Source organism: Carassius auratus, chromosome 45 (assembly GCF_003368295.1).
Source record: "Carassius auratus strain Wakin chromosome 45, ASM336829v1, whole genome shotgun sequence".
In the NCBI taxonomy this organism is placed as follows: domain Eukaryota; kingdom Metazoa; phylum Chordata; class Actinopteri; order Cypriniformes; family Cyprinidae; genus Carassius; species Carassius auratus.
This window is the reverse complement of record NC_039287.1, coordinates 13,192,091-13,213,403: the sequence shown is the minus strand read 5'-3', so window position 1 is coordinate 13,213,403 and position 21,313 is coordinate 13,192,091. Positions and strand designations below refer to the sequence as shown.

Genomic DNA, 21,313 nt, shown 5'->3' with positions numbered 1-21,313 from the left:
GTAAATATCTGGCTGCTTAGCTATGCTGACAATTATGTTTTACTTGAGACACTTCAATCATAAACTCAGTTTGATGCGTTTCAGATTTTTTGAATTTCGTTTTATGATTTGAATCAGTGCAGTCCAGTCCGGCTAATTTCGTTGGATTGCAGTTCCATAAGAACATTGTGCATTTCTCAGGATGGTTTTGACCCATCAGTCTCTCTTGCAGAGAGGTGTCAACAGCTCAATACCAAGGTCACGCTATGAGTCCAGGTCATACAAGAAGAAGCTGTGGAACTCCTTAGAACTGTCCAATACTCTCATTGTAAAGAACGTGACCGTAAATGACACAGGAGAGTACATCTGCATAGCCTCTAGTGGTCAGATGCAGAAAATTGCCCGAGCAGCCCTCATCGTCTATGGTATGTGCTTTTTAGTTATCAACTTAAACAAAATAGAGCATCATATAATTGAAAACATCTACATTTCAGGGCTGCTGGCACATCTAAGCCAGTTATAAGCTGCTAGCATAAGAAGCATAAAGACCATATGTTTTATAATACAAATAATACACAAATACACTGCTTCAATACATTATGCTAACATATTGATTGATATTTCAGAGAAACCATTTATAGCGCTCAATGATCAGATGTTGCAGACTGTGGAGGCAACTGCTGGCCAGGAAGAGGCAAAAATCTTGGTTAAATATTATGCTTATCCAGAGCCCTCTGTCAAGTGGTAAGTGATTAGAGTAAATAGAGTGTGACTTTATTATATTATATTATATTATATTATATTATATTATATTATATTATATTATATTATGTGTCTATAAAGAGTTTATTAGGATTCTGTGCAAGTCAGACTGAACTTGCATTACATTTTTTTTTTTTCACCCTTGTCCATCCAGGTATAAGAATGATCAGCTGATAGTGTGGAAAGATGAGTGCAGGGTGAAGCCCAACAGAGGATCTCTCACAATATATGGTGTTACAGAGAAGGATGCTGGGAATTACACTGTTGTCATGACAAATAAGATTACCAAGGAGGAGCAGAGAAGAACATTTCAACTATTGGTTAATGGTATCTCTCTTCTCTTCTCTTCTCTTCTCTTCTCTTCTCTTCTCTTCTCTTCTCTTCTCTTCTCTTCTCTTCTCTTCTCTTCTCTTCTCTTCTCTTCTCTTCTCTTCTCTTCTCTTCTCTTCTCCTCTTTTTGACTGTTTCACATGTGTGTTTATATATAGTTCACCCTAAGATCTTTGAGAAGGAAGTGCCGTTGGATCGAGATGTTCATATGTATGGCAGTAGCCCTACACTCAGATGCACAGCTAGCGGAGGATCCAGCCCTGTCACAATACAGTGGCAGTGGATGCCGAGAGAGGACTGCCCAGTCCAAATTCTGTAAGTCATGTGTCACATGGTTTGATGATATGTCATTGTTTTGCTTCAAATGTAACCTGTCTAATACAGCCAAGAATGTAGACTGTTAAAAATAGAAACTTAATGTCGGATAAATGTGTCAACATCTAAATGAACTAGTTTTATTCAAGACAAATTTCAAGACAAAATTTATTAACAAAAATAAATTCGTATAAATCAGTTATCCTGATATAATTAGCTTAGGAAAACTAAAGTTAATTGAAGATATTGATTGCTCATGCCACATTTTAGTTTATACGCACATATGCAATTTTTTTGTTAGCGTTTTACCATCATATTATTTTTGCTTCAGTGGAAAATGCTGCTCATTTTCTCTTTAAGCTTACTATATTAAACGTACTGTACTATAATCTTACTATATTATGAAAAGGGAAATATAGGCTAAAATCAAAGGTGTGGCATAGTGAACTGTTCACCAGTATACCCAAATATTTGCCGTGATTTTGCCAAGTGAGAAATGTTCCTGGATCAACATATTTTGATGATCCTGGATCAACATTACTGTCCACAAATACAGACTTAACCCAATCCCTACCCCTGAACCTAAACTTACCCATAATTTATTCCTAAAATCAGAGGGAAATGATAGCTGATTAATAATGGTGTAGAAGCATCTAACCCTGATTGTAAGCCTAAAACTGACATTTCCTGAAAAGTTGATTCTGAATTCGGATTGGTTGATTGGAATGATGTTCCAGGATCAACAAGGATGTTTATCCATGAACATGTTGTACTTGGTCAAATCATTCTCACCATCCCCAAACATATGTAGAAGTATGTTTCTTGTTCTCTCTGTTCTCTATTTATCTGCATTTGGATGAAATGTAATAAAAAGGCTAAAACACATATATCACAGCAAAAACAGAATTACCTCATGACCTTTCAAACAGTGAGCTATTAGGAGGCAACAGAAACCAAATAAATCTGCTGCAGCAAAACCTTTCAAAATCATACTCCCTAAATGCCATAATTTAAAGAGAAAACAAAAGATTTAATATTCCTCCTGTATTTGTATGAGGAAGTTGCTTAAGGCAGTGGTAAAATCATTAGTCATTTAGTTGTTTTTTCTGACAAATCACACACCAAATGAGAATGTTTGCATGTCCTTGTTTGCTTAATGCTTTGGCATTTTTGTGTGATTTGAATTTTCTATTCATTCCAAGAGAACACATATCAGAACTGTGCTAGCATATTTGTTCCAGGTGTTCAAGTATGTCCCAACTCATTAGCATATTGTGTTCTAAATGGGAATTCATCCTGAAACAGCTGTTGTGATTGGTCCAGCCAGAATGACTGCTTTGGTTAGAGAGATTTGTTATGCTAAGAAATAAGCTCCTGTGAGTTTTGTTTGAAATGTGACTTTGATTGGCAGCATGCATTCAAAGAACATCACTTCCAAGGATGTTGTGATCATGCAACAAGTGTTCAGGGCCAGGCATCACGCAAGCCTTATCTTCAGATTGCACCCTCACATACTTCCGTAGTCCTCATCACAACTTCCTGTTGTTCTAAAAGCAGACACATTCAAATCCCGTGTCCTTGATCAAACATGAAAATAACACTATGTCTGTCACTGCGTCCTACTAACAAGAGTTCACCCTCATCCTCACCTTTCATTACAGCTTTTATGTGTCCTATTTATGTGTTTGTCTTTTTTCAACTCTTTTTCCTTTTTCTGTCTCGTATCCCATGGCTGACATAGTGTACTTGAGGTGCTGATGTCTAACCCATTCTAAATCTGCAAATCTTTATGTTTATTGACATTTATATTAATTCCCATTGCTCACAAATATGTATGGCAGACGGAGTTGTAACCAGGCCTTAAAGTATCTGATTTTGACAGTACTTAAGTATTTTATTTATACTAAATTAATATACTAAAGGCTCAAAGGTGCACTAATCAAAGAGACATGACAGTGCATTACTGTAGTATTGTGGAGAAACAGGCATAGGCAAGAATCTATGTGCAGGTATTTCACGGAAAAGAACAAACAATAAGCCAGAAACCACAGGGAACAGAATGGCAGGCAAACAGACAACCATTACATTCAATAACTCACAAGGACCTAAAGAAACACTAGCCCTGCGTCTCAATGTTCATACTATCCATCCTAAATAGGATGTGAGAATAAGTGTGTCCCAAAGCATAATATGTTTGAAAGAGTATGCCAAAAGTTCCCAGATGGTCTACTATTTAAGGGCGAAGTGTGTATCCAAGCACACTCTAATGGCTAAAATTGCCCACAATCCATACATTTGGGCGAAGGATTCGGTCCAGAGCCACAAACACAAATAAAGCGTGTTAGAATAACTACAAATGTTGCGTATGTGCGCGATCGAGGGTTCAGTAGAGAGGATTATAGAGGTTTTAGTTACTAATAATGAACACTTAACCTGGTAAAAAAATATTTATTTATTGTTATCTGTGTTATATTTCATCTGCAACAACAATATGAACTTTTATAAACATCATTATGCAGAACATTAACTTCTGCATTAACTTTTAAATGCATCATTATGCAGAAAATATGAGCAGAGTTCTCTGCATGAAAGACCCATGGATCAACGAGCCAATTCTTTTCTCTCCAGTACGGTATGATGTTGAATTAAATGAAATGTGGAGGATGGTAACTGTGACTAGATGATTGACAGGCCAGTTTACAGTGACAGCTTGCATGTAACACGTGCGACAGAGCGGTCCTTTAAAGATGCAATTGTGTGACGTGATAGTATATCCCAAAGCTTGCCTACTTTTCTACTAAACACTCAAAAGTGTGTACTTTTTCTTCACCAAAAGAGTACATACTTTAAGGACATAGTATAAGTAGACACATTGAGACGCAGGGTAGGGCTACACATAAATGGGGCTAACAAGCTTTACAAGATCACAAGAAACACACAGGGAGACTAATCAAGGAGAACCAATGAACAAATGGACTACAAACACCACGGGAGACAGGAAGTGACATAAAAGTATAAACGTAACATATAAATAAAATAATAAGTAAGATTAAAAAGTCAAAACCTTCTTGCAATGGATGTGCTGGTTTCAGCCTCATTGACGGCTGCAGTCATGTCCTTATCTCATATATAAACCACATGTGATTCACAACTACTTACTAATGCACTCCATACATGTAAAGAAGCCTTGTTGACAAGTCTGGGTGAGTAAGGGCGAAACGCACAAGATATAGTACCTTCAGTGCCCTGTAGTTGGCGATATAAATTCTTTTGTAGCCGAAATAAACTGTTGCAGAAAAAGCTAGGTGCCATGCAAAATGTAATGTAATGTATAATTTCAAAACTCATTACAAATGTAGTGGAGTTAAGAGTACAGATACTTCTTCAAACATGTATTGAAGTAGAGTAAAAGTTGATAATATCTTTGGTCATCAGTAAAACTACAGAGTATCCAAAATGATCAATTACAGGAATTAATTACATTGACTCAAATACACCTCTGGTGGGAGAAGTGGAATTAGAGAGGAAGTTGTGGGACAGTCTAAATTTGGAATGTTAATAATAGGCGCATTGTTGTTGTTGATTCAGTTTGGCGTTTTCTGTTCCTGTTGGAGATGTGTAGCTAGATAGAAGTTTTTATTTCTGTCTGCGTGTTCTCTTTTGAGATATGATTCCTCATGCCTTTGTTAAATATGAATATATAAAATGCTAATATACATATATATATATATATACAGTACAGACCAAAAGTTTGGACACACCTTCTCATTCAAAGAGCTTTTTTTGTTTTCATGACTATGAAAATTGTAGATTCACACTGAAGGCATCAAAACTATGAATTAACACATGTGGAATTATATATGGAATTATATACATAACAAAACGTGTGAACAACTGAAAATATGTCATATTCTAGGTTCTTCAAAGTAGCCACCTTTTGCTTTGATTACTGCTTTGCAGACTCTTGGCATTCTCTTGATGAGCTTCAAGAGGTAGTCACCTGAAATGGTCTTCCAACAGTCTTGAAGGAGTTCCCCGAGAGATGCTTAGCACTTGTTGGCCCTTTTGCCTTCTGTCTGCGGTCCAGCTCACCCCTAAACCATCTTGATTGGGTTCAGGTCCGGTGACTGTGGAGGCCAGGTCATCTGGCGCAGCACCCCATCACTCTCCTTCTTGGTCAAATAGCCCTTGATACCTTTAGTGTGACTCTACAATTTTCATAGTCATGAAAATAAAGAAAACTCTTTGAATGAGAAGGTGTGTCCAAACGTTTGGTCTGTACTGTATATATATGCAGAGAGAGAGAGAGTGTGTGTGTGAGAGAAAGAGAGAGAGAGAAGAATACTGATAGTACAATATTTGTAGTATAAAAATAATAATAAATATAAGTATTTTTTATTACAAAATAATATAAAAATAATGGATTACTTTTTAAAAATGTATACGATTTTTGACAGCGTAAAAACTGGTGAATCTTATTATTCTGTCATTCACAGACATAAGTCAGACGAAAGTGTGGTGAATTGTGACAAGTGGAGGGAGATATCAAACAACACAGGGAAGAATCCCATCATCAGCCCCACATCTGTCATTGGACGCTCTCTTAAGGTAAACATCAATTACAGTACTGTGCTTTGTTTAGAACATGCAAAAAACTTTTTCCAAACATAAAATATACTCATAATAGGATTCAAAATCGAATTAAAATCTGGTAATAAACCTTAAACATGTTAATGTTAGGATGTACTGTAAAATAAATAAGATGCTGCACTATTTTAGGTCACTAATCAAAAAAGTGAATGTAAATAAAGTGTTTTATGCAGATGGTCATGTGTTTTTGCTTCCTTTGAAGCTCAACATTCTCTGTGGATCATCACAAATGATGCTGGAGAACATGATCATCAATCAGATCATGAGTGTCACTATCATTAAAGCCAAAGGGAGACAAACCAATTACGAAGACAATTTGAAATTCACATATATTTTCAGTTCAATTATTTACTCAAATTTAGAATCAAAAATGTAAAAGTTTCACTATAAGTCTGAGACTTTTGGACCCCACTGTATTATTGGTTAAATAATAAATTATTGGTATTATTGTGTAAATCTGACTATAATTATATTATTAAAATGATCTATTGTCTTTGATGTCATTTTTAATTATCTGATTGTTCTCCAATAGACCATCAGCACACTGAAGATTCAGAAAGCAGTTGATCATGCTCTCTACAGGTGCATAGCCTCCAATAAGATGGGAGTAGAAGAGCGAGTCATTGTGTTTCAAGTAGCTCGTGAGTGCCTCTAAACACTGACACTGCCTCCACTCTACAGGCCAACTTAAACTATTGAAATTAAATTTTAAGCAGTGGTCAAATCCAAACTTTCGATGTTTGTCTTCCTCACAGGTTTCCTCAACCTAAGCATCCTCCCCTCCAGCAGCCCTATTGAGGGAGAGGATGTGATAATGCGCTGTGTAGCCGATCGATTGTTGTACTCTAACATGCAATGGTATCGGGTAACGAGCACAGCCAACCCCGATGCCTCTCCTGCAGCCGTGCCCTGTGATACCCTTAGCCTTTCACCTCTCCACCAGACCAATGTCACCATATCAGGCCTGCAGGGCACCAATGCAACGCTGGACCTAACCATACCCAATGCCACATTGATGGACCAAGGCTTGTATGCTTGCCAAGTAGAGAACGTGGGCACCAGTGAGAGAACCTGTTTACTTCACAACCTCAGACTCAGAGGTTAGTCCATAGCTTTATATTTTCGGAAACTTGTTTTCGAAAGTGAAGTGATGTGTAGACTCAAACCATTGACCTTTAGGTTACAAGTCTGACTCTAACCATTAGGCCACAACAGCCTATCCCGTTGCTCAATGGCAAAGGGATGTCAGGAAACATGTTTGAAAACAGTTATTATTTGTGTCATTTTATTTATTGGTGATGCTAGTGGTGCTGAAATTGCCAACTTAATGGACTATATTTAGTTCCATTACTCAATTTACTTCAGATGGGATACTGTGTATTGCAGAAATCATGCACAAGCTTAAATGTTCATCACAGATTAGTTGATATCTTTCTGCAGCTCTTGAGATGTCAAGAATTGTGACCAATCTGACTGCCCAGAGAGTAAATGTGAGCGACTCTACATCTCTCGTGTGTGAAGTGTCCGGCACACCAACACCTACTGTAGTCTGGACTAAAGACAACCAGACTGTCACGGAGGGATCAGGTGAGCAAAATAAAACTATCTATAAAAAAATAGTATTGGTGTAAGGATAAGCAACTCTCTATGTTTGCAGTATTATCAGTTCACAAATGCCTATTGGGCTGGAATACATTATGTAGCTTTTGTGACTTTTTTCAAAACTAGTTGAAAATGGCAGAGCCAACATGCAGAATATGGATTTCACAGAAAATCGGCCACAGACTCAGATTTCCTACCTCCAGACTATGAATCAGTTCACATGGAGGATATCAATCATGTTTGATATTTTGTCTGAATGTGTTATGTGGCTTTTACCAATAAGGCGCATGCTTTCTGCATGAGTTTGCTGGTAGTGTGCGATGATGATCTCCAGTTGATTAGTTTGTGATGATAGTGTGTCTATAACCATTAGAAAGTTGGTATAGTGATTTAAAGTGCTTCGTGTTTAAAAATCTGCTCAGATTTAAAAAAGTAATGTAATATATTCCATCCTTAAGTTTGCTGCTGAACTCTGAACTCAACTCTTTGTTTGACTGCAATTCTCAGGCTTGAGGAAACAATTAATTAATTGTTTAGTTATGCTGAATCTCATAGTAAAATCAGTTTAGATCGGGTTCCAGCAGTGGAAACAAAACCAGTGATGCCAATATAGTCTTACAGTGCTGCAGTTACTCCATGCCACACAAATATTAATACACTTTGGCAAAGCTGTAACAGTCAATTGGTACTTTAATAAGATATGTCTACCAGATCTACCCCTGAAAATTAATTATTTAAATATTAAATATATTTGTTGACTTGAGTAAAACCAGCTCATTTAGATGTTATGGAAAGCATGATAGTAAGGCTACCTGACAAAACATTTTTACAGTGATAGTAATGCTCATGCTTTTCATGCTTTTCTTTTGTAAGGTGTGATTCTGAAACAGTCAAATCGTGTCTTAACCATCCAACGGGTGAAAAAAGAGGACAGTGGTCTTTACGTGTGTACGGCCTGTAACCAGCAGGGCTGTGACTCTCACGAGGCTCGTATCACTGTAGATGGTGAGTGTGTAAACAAAACTCATTGCCTAATTTATTTTATTTTATTTCATTGATTTGCAGAATTAAAGAAAGGGTAGTTAGGACTTTTATGCAATACAATAATATAATTTGAATTTGAAAGATAAATTATCTTATGCTTACCAAGACTTCATTTATTTGATCAAAACAATGCAGTAAATACAGTAATATTGTAAAATATTATTTACAATTTTAAATAACTGTTTTCTATTTAAATATATTTTCAAATGTAATATATTCCTGTAATGGCAAATCTGATTTTTTAGCAGCAATTGCTCCAGTCTTCACTGTCATATGATCCTTCAGAAATCATTCTAATATGCTGATTCGCTGCTCAAATAACATTTATTATTACTATCAATGTTGAAAACAAAACAACACCATTTATTTAAAATAGAAATCTTTTATAAATGTCTTATCTTTACTGTCACCTTTGATCAATTTAATGCACATTTGCTCAGTATTTCTAATAAAATGTTTAATGGCACTGAACTTTTGAATGATAGTCTGATACCAAAAGATGACAGGTAAATTCATAGTAGTTTATCAGTTGCACTTTTAAAGACCAAATTTTAAAGAGAGACATCCTCTGAACATGTCATGGTTGTGAGGCGAGCTCAGTCTCCCACTGACTTTTATCCTCATTGAGATTTTGTTGTAATCAAGGCCTTGTGGCAATAATAGCTCTCTTTCTAGTCTGTCAGGAAAGGGGCTCTGTTAGTGTACATCCTTTAGGGAGTGCTAAAAGAAAACAAAGCAAAATCCAAGAACAGAAAAGAAGAGAGGGGCATCTCTCTCTATATCACTCTCTGCCACACACATTTTACCAGGCACTTACATCTTCGTATGGTTCCCCCTCTTTCCTCACACACATAAAGCCGCACAAATAACAGAGACATACTCAGTGTGTACGTGACTCGTTTCTCGGCATCACTGTTTCTTGTTGTCACTGCAAAGTCACTCACAGCCCTGTTCCCACAAGGAAAAAGAAAGAGTAAAACACAGGAAGAGAGAGAGAAATAGACTAAATCATGTAGAGATCCACTGAGCAGTTGCATGGTCTATTATAGAAAAGAGAATTTGGTACTTTTCGTCTAATGTGAATTGGTTCCTGCTGGTTGGTTGACTTTGGCTTCATGTTGCGGTTCATTCTTCATGCTTATTTTGATTGGATGAAATATCAGGTCAGCAGGCAATTCACATTCCTTACTCTTGTAGCCATCATACACGCCCAGCAGCATACAAATATTCCTGTAAACTAGGTTCTTCCAGGCAATCTGTGCCTCCCTTTGCTATCAATATAAACTGAAGAAGGAATTTTCCACTTTCTCTCGAAAATAAACTATTTATCTGGTTAAATAGGACTTTTCAGTTCCTGTCATGCCTTTTAATATTAATATTTATTAAAATACTATTTAGAGATGGACATCCATCCATCCATTTGAGTTAAATCGTATGTCTTTTTGTCATCTTTTTTGTCATTTCTGATTGTCCATGTGACCCATTTCACAGGTGCAGAAGAAAAGATGAATGTGGAATTGATCATGCCTATTGGTGCTGTGGTCATCGCTATGTTCCTCTGGCTCCTCATCGTCTTCGTTATCCGTAACAGAAAGCGGGTAACATTCCATCTCTTTCCCTTTCCTCGTTCGCTTCCCCTCTCTCATTTACACGCACAGGCGCACACTCCACTCTCCTGACTGATCAAAACTGACTACCCGGACTTGGTGTACATAATTACTATTGTATGCTCAGCACACATTCTGCTGCGATGCGTCACATATGCCAGCCGTGTGTCCTAGTCCTGCTGTACCTCAGCCTTAATTCTGCCTCTGAGTATCATAGTGGCTTTCAGTAACTTATTAGTGGGAGTCTTTATAATGAGGGCTTGATTCTGGGAGACTCAAGCAGGAAATGTTGGTAGTCTTGCTCTGTGTTTTGTCATTCAGTTATGCTTGTTCTCTCCTTTTTGACTCTTATTCCATTTTGTCATAATCTCAACCTTTCCATCCTTTCCTCTTCCCTCTCTCACAGCCTAATGATGGAGATCTGAAAACTGGCTACCTGTCAATCATTCTAGACTCAGATGATATGCCGATGGATGAGCACTGCGAGAGACTGACCTATGATGCAAACAAGTGGGAATTCCCACGTGATAGACTGAAGCTAGGTGAGACTTGGCTAAATGTGAGAAATAAAACAACAACAACAACAACAACAACAACAACAACAATAATAATAATAAAAAGCTTAAATACCCAGGAACAATCTGGAATGGCTTTCCAGTACTTTTGATTTAAAAAAGAAAACAACCACAACTATGAAATAGTATGTAATATGACATTTATTTATTGACAGATTTTTATAGTTATCCGTATTTATCTGTGCAATATTATTTATTTATTTCACAAGGCATTTTGATGTGTTTACTTGGTACAGTGCCCTGCATAATTATTGGAACAGAAAAGACAAAAATAGCTTTCTCTGCTTTGGAGTCAAGACATTTGGAAATATGATTAAAAGATGAATATGCAACAAAACTACAGAATGTCACATTTTATTATTAGGTCTTTCGACACATACATTGTTTTACCAAATAAAAAGGACAGCACTTTTAGAGTTCATCCCACTATTTGATGTGAGAATAAGTATTGGAACAGTTGAATTTAAGGCAGATGTAAAAGATTAAAAGCTAGTGTTTAGTTGCAGATCCCTTGCATGCAATCAGAGCAGTGAGTCTGCATATCACCAGACTCTTGGTCTTTTGCTTTGACATGCTTTTCCCCAGCCTTTAATGCAGCCAATTCCAACTGTTGCTTGTTTTGGAGAGTTTCTGTCTTTAGTCTCTTCTTCAGCTGGTGAAATTAATGTTCAATTGGATTTAAATCTGGACATTGATTTGGGCAGTCTAAGACCTTATATTTTTTTTGCCCTGATAAAGTCCTTGACTGAACTGGCAGGGTGTTTAAGGTCATTGTCCTGATCCAATATAAAGTGCTTTCTAATGAGTTTGGTGGCATTTTCTTGAATATTGTTAGCCAAGATGATTTTGTACCCTTCCAAATTCATTCTGCTACTGCCATCATACATGAAGTCATCATTAAAATGAAGAGGTCCTGTTCTAGAGACAGCCATGCATGCCCATGCCATGACACCACCTCCACCAAGCTTTACAGATGAGGTTATTTGCTTAGGATCATTCGCAGTTCCCTTTTTTCTCCACACATTTGCTTTCCAATCACTTAGATTAAGGTTCATCTTTCTCTCATCGGTCCATACCAACCGGCTCACATTTGTGAAGAATCTTGCCTTTCTATTGTTGGTGCTGATCAGAGGTTTGCATCTTGCTGTGTAGCTTCTGTAATTCTGTGTCACTGTAGATTGACAGAGCATCACTCCAGCTTTCTGGAGGTTGTTGCTGATTTTACAGATATGTATTTAAGGGGTTTCACAGCTTTTATGATTTGTCTGTCATCAACTACTCTTGTTTTTCTCCGCCGATCAAGTCGTCATTGTTTCCTGAAGTCACCGGTAGTTTCCAAACTCTTGATTTCTCCATGCCCTTTGTTTTTCCTATAATTCTAATTGACTTCCTCTTTTCTTTTAGCATCCAAATTGCTTGCTTTTCTTTCAGAGTCGGCTTCCTCGTCTCCATCCTGGTTTGTGTGTGTCATCATCGAATACAAGACTTAGAGTGCAGAAGTTATGGATATAACTGATAAGACACATTCCCTGCTTTTAATATCTGAAGAACTAATGCAATTTAGAAAGCTGAACACTTAGAAAGACCTGTGAGGCAACTGTTCCGATACTTATGCTCACATCAGATTGTGGAATGAACTCTAAAAGTGCTGATCTTCTTAGCTGGTAAAACATCTTTATGTTGAATCACCCAATAATAAAATGTGCCATTCCGTCGTTTTGTCACATATTCATCTTTTGATCATATTTACAGATTTCTTGACTCCACAGCAAACAGAAAAATTTTGTCTTTACTGTTGCAATACTTATGGAGGTCACTGTATATCTTTATTTATTTGTATATGTGTGTATTTTAATTTGAATTATAATTTTGTTATATTTCATTGTTTTGTAATATGAGCTAATATATGCATTTAGTAACATCATAGCAAGTTGTCAAAATGTTACGGAACATATTATTCATCTTTTTTCTTCTTGGGGATGGAGAGCCGAGCATATCAAAACTTGCCTAGAATCACCATTAGATTTTAGGCTTCCGACAAGTCTCAGTTTAACCTCTTCAAACAGAAAAATGTCACTATAAATCTAGGTGCAAGCGTTCACAAATGTCTAATACTATGTTTTTCAGGAGAGCCGCTGGGCAGAGGGGCATTTGGCCAAGTCGTGGAGGCGACCGCATATGGTATTGAGAAGGCCACCACCTGTACTACAGTAGCAGTGAAGATGCTCAAGGGTATGAGGCATCTGTTCACTAGTCTTAAACTGACTTCACATATCTTTCATATAACACAACTTACTGCAGCATTATCAATCTCCAACAGAGGGCGCTACCACCAGTGAGTACCGCGCTCTGATGTCTGAGCTGAAGATCCTCATTCATATCGGTCACCATCTCAATGTGGTTAACCTTTTAGGAGCTTGCACCAAACCAGGAGGTGAGTGTCCTTTGAGAACGACTACTGTTGTCCTTTCTGTGAAGCTTGCTGCAGGTGTATTTTGTTCAGTAGAACGCATGTGAATATTTATGGGTGACAAAATGCACAGTCATAGTAAGAAATGCATCAGAAATGCCACAAAGTGGTTGTGCATTGTTGAGAAGAATGTGATGTGCCCACATTAAAGGCCTTTCCTCTTCTTCCTCTCTATGTTTCCTACTCCAGGACCCTTGATGGTGATTGTTGAGTACTGTAAACACGGTAACCTCTCGAGCTATTTAAAAAGCAAGCGAGGAGAGTACAGTCCCTACAAGGTAAATTCCATCATGACCTAGTGCTACTAGTAAAATCAGGCTGTGATGTGGTTTTAAAGATCTCAGATCCTCTTTTAACAATGTCCTCTGATGTGGTCAGATCGATTCAAGTGGCTTATGTAAGATATTGGGCAACAGCCAACTGTAAGGTCTTTTAAATGTTGTTCAAGGTTGAAGGTGTTATAAAGTGTACCTGACATTTTGACTCTTTTTGACCCTGACAACAACATAAATTGATCCACGCGTTTTGTTTCTCAGAAGCGGATGCCACGGATGCCGTGCAGGAGGGAGGTAGAGCAGGAAGAGGATTTGCATGAGGGGGATCTGGGTCTGGACATCTGCACCAGCACCGCTGTGTGCACCAGGACGGGAGAACAGACCTCCACGGCCCAGCTGCACGATGAACAAGGCACAGTATATTAGTCTGACTCTGGTGGATACTCTGTACTGTCTCTGGACGAGGATAAAAATGGCACATTCCAAAAAAACAAAAAAAAGGAAACTGAATCAAATGTTTAAATTCGTATTGTCATTTAGTTCATTCTGTCGTCTCCACATGAAGCAAATATTTTAGGTCATGAAATACACTTGGGAAGCTGACATGTCTTGTGCTGTGTCAACTCCATCTAAATGCTAAACTTCATCTAAAACTTTTTGAGCTGAATGAATAAACAAACAAACCAATAAACAGCACAACTATTTTATTATTGAGAGCAATTATTTGAATTATTAAGCAGCTTTAATGAGCTTATTATTTAAGAACCTACAGTATTTAAGATTTTGCCACATTGTAAATTAATAAAAAAAATATAGATATAATATATTTAAAAAATAAAATCGATCAATAAAACTATCATTAAATATTAACCTTACCCTTCATATTCTATATATATATATATATATATATATATATATATATAAACCTATAAATTGTGTCATCTGCTGATGTATAGAGAGTTCAGACTGGGATCACTTGACGATGAAGGATCTCATCAGCTATAGCTTTCAAGTTGCCAAAGGAATGGAGTTCCTCGCCTCTCGAAAGGTAAAACTGAAACACACCACCATGGTCTGCTTGTGTGTGTGTGTGTGTGTGTGTGTATTCTTCAGTCATTATTATTTACAATTCATTCCAAATGTTTGCTTCAGTCATAATGCTAGTTTGTGTTTGTAGTGTATCCATCGGGACTTGGCTGCCAGAAACATTCTACTTTCCGAAAACAGCGTGGTGAAGATATGTGACTTTGGGCTGGCCAGAGATGTTTATAAAGATCCTGACTACGTCCGCAAAGGAGATGTGAGGACTCTTACTACACACTTCATTTCTGTTGCTCAGTGAAAAAGACTAAGTGATGTTTGAGCATTTCCTCTCTATCATCACAGGCTCGTCTTCCTCTGAAGTGGATGGCTCCTGAGACCATCTTTGACCGCGTGTACACCACACAGAGTGATGTTTGGTCCTTTGGTGTGCTGCTCTGGGAGATCTTCTCTCTTGGTAACACAATATTGATATTAACATTATCAACGAGCTTATCAGACAAGCCTAAAACTACTTAATTAGGGAGACGTGTTGATGGCCCATCTTCTTTGGTGCAGGTGCGTCTCCATACCCAGGTGTGTGCATTGATGAGTCTTTCTGCAGGCGACTAAAGGAGGGAACCAGAATGAGAGCTCCAGACTACGCCACACCTGAGATGTAAATATACTTCACACTTTTAATACTGATGTTAAATTAAACGTCTGTGAAAACAAGTTGATCTAGGTTTTTGTAGTCCTGGTGATGCCAGTCATAGTGTTTCCAATGGAAAGTGGGCAAGAGTAGTAGTACCTATATTTTTGTTTATTTTTAGTACTTTCATACTATTTCATAGAGTTTACATTGAAGATGGACTCTATTCATATTATTGAAATGAGAGATGTAGCAACTGACTGAAACCTGAAAAAGTCATCAACCCTACCTCTTCCTTGTTAATGTGAAATTCTTCCAGATACCAGACCATGCTGGACTGCTGGCTTGATCGACCTAAAGACAGGCCGACCTTTATTCAGTTAGTTGAACATCTGGGCAATCTGCTACAAGCTAGCGCTCAACAGGTTAGAATCGACTCCCAAGTATATGTTTGGTCTCATTCATGTGTTTTTAATAATTGAGACATAGCTAAATAAATAAATATTTTGTCTCGTTTCCCATTAAAATTATCTAAACATCTTTAAAAAAATTTACACTTACTTGGGATATAAATTAATACATTTTCTCTTGTTGCCAAGCTATAATGATCAGAATTAGCTTTGTTTATATTTTCTTTTTTTGTGTGTGTTTTAGTCAAATCAGTTTCTTTGTATTTCTACTCGCCTTTAATTTTTATTTTAGTTTTACAACATTTATAATTTTCATTTATAAACCTTTTTTTTTAAAGTTTATCTAGTATTTTTCAGCTTTATTACAGTTAACAATTATTTTTTAATTTTTTTAGGTTTTAAACGTTTTTACTTAAAAAAAAAAAGTTTTATCAAATGAAGTTAGATATAAGATTCAATATATATATATATTCTCTTTTTAAAAAATTATTATACAATTCACAAAATGTAATTTTTTTTTTAAGGATGGTTAGATATTTTTTTTTTCTGAAAATAAAACAAGACAAAAATAGAAATAAAGTGACGTTTTGCAGAATGTAGTAAAACATTTGTCATGTGATCAATTTTAAATCGTTTAACCAAACTCTCATTTGTTACCCGTGTTTCAGGATGGAAAGGACTACATCCCATTGACAAACGGAGAGATGGAAGAGGAATCAGGGGCTCCTCACCTCAGTGTGACATCTAAAAGAATGTTCTATGCAGGCAACAAAGAGTCCCAGCTCCACTATGACAATGCTCCACCTCTGGGGTTAGTTCAGTAACTTATCTATCTGGTGTTGTTGTTTTTTGTGCAGTTGCTGGCATAACTGACTCAAAATAAATCATATTTCAAGCACTCATACTTATCTCCACCCCATTCATCTGACCTTGGTTATGTATATATAACACTGAAGATCTGACATTTGTGGATATAGCGTGCTTAACCTCTCCTTTGACAAACTAATGCAACAATGGTCCCACCCATGCTTCTCCTGACAGGTTCCCACAGCAGATAGACAGTCATGGTGTGACAATAAGTAGGACGACTTTTGTGGACATTCCCCTGGAACACACTCCTGTGATGGTAAATAAACTCTACAATACTACAACAAGGATCTTGTCATGATCCAATCACACTTTCATATTTATATATATATATATATATATATATATATATATATATATATATATATATATATATATATATATATATATATATAAAATCTGCCCATTTTAAATGTTTTTTCTTTGTACAGAACGGTCACATGGACTGTGGAGTGGGCTTATCACATGAGCAAATGAAAGCTTTGGATCGGCAAGTGCACAGACCACTTAATTTCAGGTGATGCATTCGTGCTGATCTCGGTAGAAGTACACTCCAAGACATTCCAGCATAATATTAACACGTTCATGCTTTTATCCACAGCCCACTACTGCGATGCAAGAGTAAGGAGTCTTTAGCTTCTGAATCGTCCAATCAGACCAGCGGCTATCAGTCCGGCTACCACTCTGATGATGCAGAAGCCCCAATATACGCCAACGAGGAGATGATCCTGAAGAGAGACATTCGGATGAAACCTCCACTGCCCAAGAGAAATGACAAGTTCAGTGCTGAGGTCCGTTATAGTGCAGCCCCAGTTTAACAGTCTTCCTCTTTATCTTATTCAGAACTTTAATGCAATAGCTCAGCAAAACTGAGCATTTCAGTTTCATAATTTACTCATCCCCAAGTTGTTCCAAACCTGTATGATTTTCTTTCTTTTTCTGAACATAAAAGAAGATACTTTGAAGAATGTTAACCAAACAGTAGCCATTAACTTTGAACAAAGTACTACTAGGGAAGTGGCTCCCAGCAACTATTTGGTTACCAGCATTCTTTAAAATATTCTCATTGGTGTACAGTCGAAGATTAATACAGGTTTGGATTAAATGACCACAGAGTTTTCATTTACTATCCCTTCAGTGAAATAGTTTGGCCAAAAAAAATAAAAATAATATATGCATCATTTCCTTACTTCTTTTTAAATCTTGTTTGGTTTTATTTCTTCTCAACACAAAATGAGTTATTTATAACAGAATGTCCAAGCTGCTCTTTTCCGTACAATAAAAGTGAATGGTGACTACAATAAGATTTTCATTAATTTCACAATACCTTAAATTTTGCCTTGTTTTCCACATAAAGCTATCAAATGGCATGAAAATATTTATAATACGTGAGATATGAGCTACTTTATCGATGTTTTACAATGTTTTTGTGCAATTTGGAGCTTGTCAGCCCTAGGTCACCATCCATTTTCATTGTCTGGTAGAATGCAGCCTTTTTTTGTAAATGTGTGCATACATTTTCAACTTTTGCAAATGTTCCAAAGGGCAATTTCCAATGAGCAGCAACCTTTTAACTTTTCATCCCATATTAGGTTTTTCCTGCCATTACTCATAATGACTCCTGTATCCCAACCACATGCCTCCAACATCCAAAAACAACAAACTCTTAAATTGGCTGTCGAGCTTCGAATGAGGTGCACCGTTATCGCTTCTTTCATAATTGTATGCATAAAGGAACCGCTAACTCATTTGAACTGTCAACTAATTCTTTTATCGCACTCACTTTTTGAAATAAATGTAATATATTGTTTTGGAACAGACTGTTTTGGAGCAGATAAGATGTATGTTTTAGTTTTATTCATCTAAATGTCAGGGGGGTGTGGGGATTGAGAAAGTCTTAGCAATACAATCATGTTTACACAGACTGCGGAGCAAGAGTGGTCTCTCAGCGAGTCCACGCCACTTCCTGAGCAAACGCATGCCCTCTTCCTACCGCACAGGAAATAGCAACTGGAATGCCAGACAATTGAGTGTGTGAATGTTTTCCCTTTTTTTTATATATATATCTTTTGCATTGTCTTTAATTAATCGTGACCAGACTTGTTCTCCTCCAACTCCAAGCAACTAACAGTCTGTCTGAATTTAGTTTTCTAAGCCTTGTTTCTCAGTTGGCCTTTTGATTGTACAGTTTGTAATGAGGGATGCCTTTGTCTTTGTAAAAAAACGTCAGTATTTGCCATTATGATTATATTATTTAGTTATACATCTATTAATGTAATTATGTTTTTTTAAATAAACACTCATGCCAGTTAAAAACAACATTTACCTGTGCGTGTTTGCATGCACAAGACTGCAGCGATCTTTTATGGCCCCTCTCTTCCTGTATCTGTTTCTCAGAGACCCAGATGAAGCAATGTACTCATATCTCCAATTCTTTGTGTGCATCTGAGAAAACAGGACAATGCATTTCAGCCCCTGTGAACAAGATTGGCTTTTTTCCCCTACTAGTGTGTGCATTTTGGGATTCATGCGTTTGTATTTTTTGTGTATGTGTGGTTGTGAACACTTGGGCTTGAGGATACAATGCTCACACAGCCTTGGTTGTATTCCTAGGAGTGCCGCTCTCAAAATGGCTGCCCAGAATAGCAAGCACAAGGCCATCAAAGCGCAGTGAGATCTGTGCTCTGGGCCTGACTTTACATCCAGCTATTGTTTACATTTATTTTTGTATTAATAATAATGAAAACTAGGTTAGTTTATCCAAATCGTGTGTCCCTCCCATGGTGGAAAAAACCTTATGACCACAAGTGAAAATGCACAAGTGAAAAAAAAGAGAAGTTTTTATATTTTGATTAAATAATCAAATTGACATGAATTTATTAATGTCTTAGTATTAATTTTTTTCTCTATTTTGCCTTAATAACAGCAGCTCTCAAGCTACCGATCATTTTCTCCAGCATGGTTTATCTAGAAAGAGTGCAGAATGTCTACTTCGATATATATTTCATTAAATGAATCTTTTCTGAATTTTTGAATATATTGTATATATTTCATTTCATGCCATATTTTAAAACTCTTTATGTTAAAAAGACAATGATTTTTTCCCATTAATGTATTTAGGTTGCAACATGCAAGATGAGAGCACTCAGTTTTACATTTAGTATATTTTAGTTCTGATATTCTTATTAGCATCTTCTAGAGATTAGAAATGGCTCCAGATGTTGCTACAAATGAAATCTGTGAGTACCTATCAAAGCCTAACATGGCACTTAAACCCATATTTAAGATTACTGAAAATAGTTGGGGATGATCAAAAACTGACGTTATCTGTTTGTTTTTCATGATAAAAGCATATCCTTAGCATTTCCTTTGGAATGGGGAAATGTCCTGCAATGATCTGCAATGGCAGGAAATATATTTAAACACAAACGCTGGCACACTGGCACACATGGGTAATGTGGAAAGCAGTGGATATGCACGCATACACACACACACACATTTTGAACCCTGATATGTGGGATACATAACACTGGAAAATTATTGAGATCTCTGACTATGACCCCAAAGTATGCATCCTCTAATGAAAATGAATGCGCCTGTTTAAAGGAGATTATTACTCTCATTCCTTTGAAAATACACTACAGCATCATCCAAACCAAACAAAACCAAACCAGTCGACCTCCTTAATATTTGTGATCCTGATCCATCAAGTAATCCGATTATAAAAATTTTCCATTTATAATGTATATTCACCGGCACATGCTTGGAGCAATAAATCCATGCATCCCAGTTCTGAAAAAGGAGGAAATCAAATTAAGTTTTGCCCCCACCTAGTGGTGCATTTGGTGAGTAACATTTGATGATGTTGGCTGACGACAGGAACAGTTTTAAAAATCTAAAATAATTATCTACTTAAATATCTGCTTAAAACTTTAATATGAAATATGGTCTACAAATAAATCATGTTCCTTTATTTTTAGGGAATTTTTTACATTTCTGCCTAGCAACATCTCAGCAAGGGTCTGGACAAGCCCTACTAGAGTTCGTTGATGAGCTGCAGATATAGTCTATAATTTTGAGCACTAAAAAGTTTATGAATATACGTCTGAAGATGAAGCGGACGACAATAAGTGACTGAAACACTGAGTAGTGAACGCGAGGAAAAGAAACACATTACATGAGCAAACCACCCATACAGAGGTATATAGACGAAACAACAACCCTAGCACGTTTTTGTATAATTTAAAAAGATTATAATCTTTATATGGGCCACAGCGCAGGGCCAGTCATAATAACATCCCTGCTGAAAAACAAACAAACAGCTGGTCATCAGCATTGTCATAACTGCTCAGCAGGCTGGTTTTAGAGGGGTTTTGACCACTTCTTTAGCTGGTCCGGCTGGGAGAATGGCTTAAACCAGCTAAAACCAGCAAATCAGCTTTAGGCTGGTTTTATTTTATTTATTTTTTTGCCAGCAGGGAATTCTCCCTAATGTTGTGAATCTAGGTGACAGGCCTGTGAGGGTCTGTTTTGTTGTGACACATGGTATGCAGGCGCACGAGTTTGCATCTAGATCATCATGACAGTCTGTAGTACAACTGATTGTGCTTAAGATAAACTGAGCAGTGGGTTGAAAGGCACAATATGTAAAGCTTTTTTCAAAACAATAAAAAAGGCGAAGCTAGATGACTTTATGAAGAAGAGTGGAACGATGGGAGATGTCATTTTCACCATCCAGAGACGTCCGAATTTCTT

General features: G+C 36.9%; 1 protein-coding gene across 2 annotated transcripts in view; it reads left to right on the top strand.

The window, feature by feature from the left end:
* The window catches only part of LOC113063322 (vascular endothelial growth factor receptor 2-like), a 30,771-nt gene extending 11,345 nt beyond the window's left edge, over positions 1-19,426 (top strand). The window contains exons 7-32 of one of the 2 annotated variants that reach the window (XM_026233632.1): positions 212-404; positions 606-723; positions 896-1,068; positions 1,230-1,386; positions 5,883-5,994; positions 6,569-6,677; positions 6,792-7,136; positions 7,477-7,623; positions 8,512-8,643; positions 10,174-10,280; positions 10,696-10,831; positions 12,992-13,096; positions 13,185-13,298; positions 13,524-13,612; positions 13,871-14,021; positions 14,566-14,657; positions 14,787-14,909; positions 14,996-15,107; positions 15,209-15,308; positions 15,601-15,706; positions 16,360-16,502; positions 16,733-16,817; positions 16,990-17,075; positions 17,160-17,349; positions 18,151-18,252; positions 18,482-19,426. In XM_026233632.1, coding sequence (XP_026089417.1) covers positions 212-404; positions 606-723; positions 896-1,068; positions 1,230-1,386; positions 5,883-5,994; positions 6,569-6,677; positions 6,792-7,136; positions 7,477-7,623; positions 8,512-8,643; positions 10,174-10,280; positions 10,696-10,831; positions 12,992-13,096; positions 13,185-13,298; positions 13,524-13,612; positions 13,871-14,021; positions 14,566-14,657; positions 14,787-14,909; positions 14,996-15,107; positions 15,209-15,308; positions 15,601-15,706; positions 16,360-16,502; positions 16,733-16,817; positions 16,990-17,075; positions 17,160-17,349; positions 18,151-18,228 — 3,303 coding nt within the window. In that variant the 3' untranslated portion in view covers positions 18,229-18,252; positions 18,482-19,426. Of the gene's footprint in view, positions 1-211; positions 405-605; positions 724-895; positions 1,069-1,229; positions 1,387-5,882; positions 5,995-6,568; positions 6,678-6,791; positions 7,137-7,476; positions 7,624-8,511; positions 8,644-10,173; positions 10,281-10,695; positions 10,832-12,991; positions 13,097-13,184; positions 13,299-13,523; positions 13,613-13,870; positions 14,022-14,565; positions 14,658-14,786; positions 14,910-14,995; positions 15,108-15,208; positions 15,309-15,600; positions 15,707-16,359; positions 16,503-16,732; positions 16,818-16,989; positions 17,076-17,159; positions 17,350-18,150 lie in introns of both variants that reach the window. The other variant, XM_026233631.1, reaches the window with a different exon arrangement.
* Positions 19,427-21,313: the final 1,887 nt, after the last annotated feature.